Source organism: Elephantulus edwardii, unplaced genomic scaffold, assembly GCF_000299155.1.
Source record: "Elephantulus edwardii isolate Elephantulus edwardi_28Jun2011 unplaced genomic scaffold, EleEdw1.0 scaffold00116, whole genome shotgun sequence".
Taxonomy (NCBI): domain Eukaryota; kingdom Metazoa; phylum Chordata; class Mammalia; order Macroscelidea; family Macroscelididae; genus Elephantulus; species Elephantulus edwardii.
Window position 1 is genome coordinate 11,031,553 of NW_006399866.1, and position 6,162 is coordinate 11,037,714.

General features: G+C 38.3%; 1 protein-coding gene across 1 annotated transcript in view; it reads left to right on the forward strand.

Moving 5' to 3' along the window:
- Positions 1-6,162, forward strand: part of STRBP (spermatid perinuclear RNA binding protein) — a 93,051-nt gene that overhangs the window by 75,226 nt on the left and 11,663 nt on the right. Inside the window, exons 13-15 of the mRNA XM_006892586.1 lie at positions 1,915-2,049; positions 2,245-2,385; positions 5,015-5,138. Of these exons, the coding sequence (XP_006892648.1) occupies positions 1,915-2,049; positions 2,245-2,385; positions 5,015-5,138 (400 nt within the window). The remainder of the gene's footprint in view (positions 1-1,914; positions 2,050-2,244; positions 2,386-5,014; positions 5,139-6,162) is intronic.

The following is a 6,162-nucleotide window of genomic DNA, read 5'->3' on the forward strand; positions in this document are numbered from 1 at the left end:
CCCCGGGCAGAGGGCCGCGATGGCTCGCCCCGAGCCGGGGGCCGAGGGCAGCCCGCCCCGGGCAGAGGGCTGCGACGGCTGAAGTAGTCTTTTAAAAAAGAAGAAGAAAAAGTTTTTGTGTGTGTGTGTGTGTACGTACCGTCAAATTGGATCTGACTGGTACAGGAGACTGCTGTACACACCACAGCAGTGGGCAACGAGCTTAAAGCCCCTGATGGCTCTGGGCGCTGACTCTCACCAGTGGCTATGGGTGAAGTCACAGGCGATTTTCAGCCAGCGCCAGCCTGGATTTCCTTTTAATGGCTACATTGGTGTTGAAAACTGGTTTGTTGAGATTGACAGCAGGCTGGCCCAATTATAAGGGCTGCATTGGGATGGCCATATTCGACTTTTAACAACTTCACAAAAGGGAGCTGTCGTCTGCAACCGCATTAGCTACCCAAAACCAATACCCATGAGGTCAGACATGTCCTCCAAGTTTCTGCACCTCTTTCTGCTCCTCTCAACAATTTTAATGCTTTACTGAATCCAACTTCCCATGCAGTAGCTCACAGACTACACAGGACCATATTGGGGAAGTCTAAATGTTATTCATTGAGGTTAGTAGCAAAATAGAGTCAGGACAACTTCTAAAATATGCTTTTAGAAGGTATTAGTCCTGCCTGTTATGCCCTCCCACCCCCCTAGTTCAATAAACTTGGGCATCGACTCTTAGCTCTGGTTCCAGTGGTGTAGCAACCCCAAGGTCCCGTCTCACGTCAGGTCTCTGGTTGTCTGCTTCAGCCACTGCTGCTGTTCCTGCAAGTCTACTTGATGCAAGAGTCTGTGGCCCTGAAGGGCACACATTGTGTGCTTGCTTCCTCTTTTGCTGGTGTTGAGAGTCAAATCTGCTGCAGAATATGCCTAAGTTAATGGCAAGACTAGCCAGTCCCATTTTGGGTAGGCTAGCACGCCCTGTTCACATATTTCCACTCATTTCACATGGCAAAGTCTAGCCATTCTGAGTAAACCCTTAATCCACACATACCAACTGTAGCATTTAGTGTTTGTAGAGTATCCAGGCTTTTAAAGATATTTTACCTTTTTGCAGAGGTGAACGCTCACCCTAGCACCTAATGTTTCTAAGTAGATTTTCCTTTTTGAGTTTTTTTGCCATTTCTTTTTTTAAATTTTTATATTGGTTTGCTGGCAGATTCCATATACATCGTTTTTCACACGATCCTTCATTCACATTGTGTTTCTTATGTATATATTTGTTTATTCAGATCTTTATAAAGGAACTCTTGTGAATAATAAGAGCCAACAGAATTTTCAGATAAGGTTTGGTTCAGATTTTACAATCTTACAGTGTGCTGAAAAAAAACCCAGCCAAAACCTACCCCAACTTCCATCAAGTCTTTTCCAACTCATAGTGACCCTTTAATACAGAGAATTACCTCATAGATTTCTGAGGCTGTAAATCTTTTATGGAAACATACTGCTATCTTTATCCTGTGGAGCAGCTCATGAGTTTGAACTGCCAAATTCTTTAACCACTTAGCCACAGTATGTGAGGAGAGAAGTAACCTCTATCAGCTAAATGCAATGAGAATAGTGTAGATCAAGGCCCTGCTTTCAACAATTTTTAATTTTTATTTTTTTTCTGTCACAAATTTTTGAGCTTTTCAACAGCAATATAAAATGACAATAACTTTGGGCTTAAGCATGTCAAAGATTGTGAGGATGGATGCAGGAAAGATTGGAACTCAGATCAGATCAGTATTCCTAGGGTCACTGTTCAGTTATAGGTTCCTGGTCAGTTGACAGTACCTAGTAACAACAATAATAATATTATAAATTTAATATTGTAATGTTACAAATTTAATATTCTAAAATCTTACTTTATTGAAAGCTGTACATTCCTTTTTGGTTTAGGTAAGAACTCAGGGCCCTATCCTCACAGCAAGTGGAAAAAATCCTGTAATGGAGCTTAATGAAAAAAGAAGAGGTCTTAAGTATGAACTCATCTCAGAGACGGGTGGAAGCCATGACAAACGCTTTGTAATGGAGGTTCGTATCTAGATACAACCCAATCTTATTCTTCCCCCGCGCCCCCCATAAAAATGTAAGATATTGTGACCTTAACATTTTAGACTGAGATAATTGTTATAGATACTATTTGACTTTTGTGTTATGATACATTTAAATTATAATTTTAGGATGAAATTTTATGGACTAATTACAAAATGCTGTTGTTGATTTTAGGTAGAAGTAGATGGACAAAAATTCAGAGGCGCAGGTCCAAATAAGAAAGTGGCAAAGGCAAGTGCAGCTTTAGCCGCCCTTGAAAAGCTCTTTTCTGGACCTAATGCAGCAAATAATAAGAAAAAGAAGATTATCCCTCAGGTATGAGTTACCTTTAAACTATTGCAGTTGAAAATGTTAGAGGAATTATATTTCTTTTCCTGACATTATTTCTTTTTCTTAGATTTAGCAGCTTTTTGTTGTTGGTAGGTCAGTGAAGAAGAATCATCTGGTCAGTGAATGTATCATCTTTGCCCATGTGCACTCACACATACACATTGTAAAGGCATTAGTATTATGGGGTATGGTTAAGGTCTTCCACAGTTAACTAAAAACATTGAGATGCTTTGGTCTTTATTAAGGTATTGTTAATCCATTTATTGTGGGATCTGCCAGGAGTGTTTGGACTTATTTTATCCAAGTCTGCAGATTCTCTTTCATTTCCTTTCTAGTTTTACCCTTTCACTTTGTTCTGGCTTTCATTTGAGACTGCTAGAACTTGACAGTGCATGTGTTCATTATTGATGTTGGAGATGTCAGTGCTACCTACTGAAGGTCCAAGTCTTTAACATAACAAACAAGGAATTTAGAAATGATGGCCTTTATATGATTTGGATATCATATTTTTCCAACCAGTCATTTCTGCATTCAAACATACAGATATAAGTATTGTGAAGGGGAAAAGTACAATGTGGATGAATATGAGACATTCTCTGCCTCAAAAAGTACTGGTGTAAGTAAGTATGTATGTATTAGAAACAAACCCTCTAAAAGTACTTAAACTAATAAAAGGAAACTTAGATTATTTATGCTTCTGTCTTTAATATTATGCTTTGTTTCTTTACTATGCCAAGCCCACTATAAAAAGGGTAGAATTGATCTGATTTTATAAATGAGGAAACGAGGCATATTTTAAGATACTTGGCAGTAGTAATTGCAAATGAGTGACAGTAGTACCATTTTATTTGACTATAACTGTTTGAAAGGGTTTTCAAAGCTGTAACCTTTGAAAGCAGATCTCCAGACATATCTTCCAAAGCACCTCTTGAATGGGGTCAAGCCAACACTGTTAGTAGTCATACGATTTACCATTTGTGCCAGCCAGGGACTCCTAATTGATGGTATAACGTCTTTTAAAACTATTTCCTTGTGCTTTCAAAGCTCGTTATCATTCTGTGGTATATGTTCTGTTTTCTGGTTGGGGTTTTTTTTTTCTTTTCACTTCTTCTATTTACTATAATAAACGCTGCTTAATTCTTGAATTTCATCTAATGTTAAATGATTTGGTGTTAATGAAAGCATATGTACAGATAATGGATAGTTGTTTGGTTCTGGCTTGCAAAAGTTAGATATGTGTGCTACTTCCCAAAATGCTATTTCCTGACTGCTATTGATTAAGCTGTGTTTTCTTTTTTGTTTTATCATGGAGTGGAGTTCATGTATCTTTAGACATTTCCCTAGTAGACAGTATGAAACTTGCGTGTTTAGTATGCTTTTACAGCCATACATAATCTATTTTGGATAAGTGGAATTCATTTCAGCCTAGTAAAAACGCTGTCTCTGTTACATGTTCAACCTTGAAAGTGTCTTCTGGCTGGACATACTGGAGGTAGTAAGTATCTAAAGGTCGAATAACTGGGTAACTTCTTAGTACAGCATAACTTTATGTCTACTTCGGCTATTTAGGTTGTCCTAGAGTTTTCTCTGTTACAAGATATGGGTAGTTTTATAATATATATACAATGTGCTCTGAGGCTGTGTACCACTTTGTACCTTTTGTACTAAATTTAGGACTTTTTGGTCCTAGTATTTTAGTTCGTAGAGAATTGCACTGCTAGCCTAAAGGCTGTCTTTCTGGCAGTTTGAATCCACCAACCAGTGTGACTTTGCAGGAAAAAGAGGGCAGTCTCCTTCTGTGCAGCTTATAGCCTTGGAAATGCACTGGAAGATTAGCAATGAGTTGGTCCTCATTCATCAGAAATCATAAAGAAAATGTTAAAATTTGAATTTGGGAAAAATATGGTTTAACAATCTTGATTTATATCCTTTACTTTTCAGAGTGTTTTCATATCTATTTTCTCAGTTGCTCTTTCAGTTCTAAAGTAAGGGAAATAAAGAGATGGGCTTCATCCTGGCTTTACCTTTGGAAAGATCATCATAGAGGGAGCATGTGACTTCACTGGGATCCCATGACATTTTAGAGTAAAGGGTGGTGGATTGGACCATCATGCTTCATAGGGGTTTTGTTCATTTTTAGAAGGAGATTTCTAGGCCTTTCTTCCTAGTCTGTCATAGTATGGTATAACTTCTTCAGCTTAATGGTTTGACAGAGAATGAAACTCAAGTTTCAAGTTTCTTGTACAAAAGACAACAGTCACATCACTGAAACCAGCAATGCCTGGTTATTATTTCAACCAAGACTAAGAAGACTTGGAATGTCATTTGATTACTGAAATTTGTGTGTAGAAAAAAATTCTTGGTAACACTTAAGTGGAAGGTTATATTATTGCTATGTTATATATTTTTATGTGGCAGTATGTATTTTCCAGGACAGTTCTGTAAAATAAATGGCACTTTTACTTCACATATAATAAATTGAAGGTTGATAGGCATAAAACAACTCAAGGACTCCTTTACATGCTCAAGTTTCTTACAGAGTTTATGTTTTAATGAGCCGATAAAATGATAGTTTGTTTTTACCTCACTAATGAAAATGTATTCTTTTTATCAGGCAAAGGGTGTTGTGAATACAGCTGTGTCAGCAGCAGTCCAGGCTGTTAGGGGCAGAGGAAGAGGAACACTGACAAGGGGAGCTTTTGTTGGGGCCACGGCTGCTCCTGGCTACATCGCTCCAGGTACAGAACAGCCTCCAGGAGTTGTGCCTCCTTTTGGGGACCACATTTGGATGAACAACATCTCTTTGATAAGTTTTAGGAGATCTCTGGAAATAAAAACTCAAAACTCATTGCCTTTGAGGGAGAACTGACTCATAACTGACCCTCCAGTGATTTTCTGGAGGCTATAGTTTATCTTTTAGTTTATAGGTTTTTTTATGTTAGCAGCATGACCCAAATAAATTATAGGTATAAAGGAGATGTGTGAAGAAATTCCAAAGAAGAGACTTGCAAATGTCAAACATTATGGAGTGTGCTGAGAATTTCTTGGAGAGAAATGACAGATGGATGCTGTATTAGAGTAGGGGACATATTTTGACATTGACAAAGTTAAAAGATGTCACAAAGATTGAGGAGGTTAAATACTGAGCAGTCTATATAAAGTATAAACTTGTTTCAGTGGAAACATAGATGACAGGTTGGTTTAAACAAGACAGAAAAATTGTTTATAAGGGGCCAATGGTAAGGAGTTTTGCTGACAGCCCGAAGGTCTTTAGTTTGAGTCCACCAGCTGCTCCACAGGAGAAAGATGGACCGTCTCCTCCCTTGCGATTTACAACCACTGAAAAACCTCCTAGAGGGTCAGCTATGAGGCATTTCTGACTTGCTGGTTCATAACAGCAATGGTTAAATGAGAAGACTGATGTTGCTAGCATTTCTTTAGCACAATATTTGGGAGCCATCAAAGACTAAAAGTATAAAAACAAAGAATAACTCGTTTATCAAAGATTTACATATACTAGGGAGCTCTGGTGGTTTAGTGGTAAGGAGCCCAGTGGCATGCAGTTCAAATTCACCAGCTGCTCCACAAGAAAAGAATGGACATTCTTTTTTTTTTTTAATTTAGGTTGTTTATTTTTCATTTCAATGAACATCTACAGAGATTTTGGGATTCCAGTCATTCATTGTTGCACCCCTCTCCCCGCACAAACCCCTCCCCCCCATTTGCTCCTTTCCTTGAAAAGCAAAAGAAAAACTCCCTCAT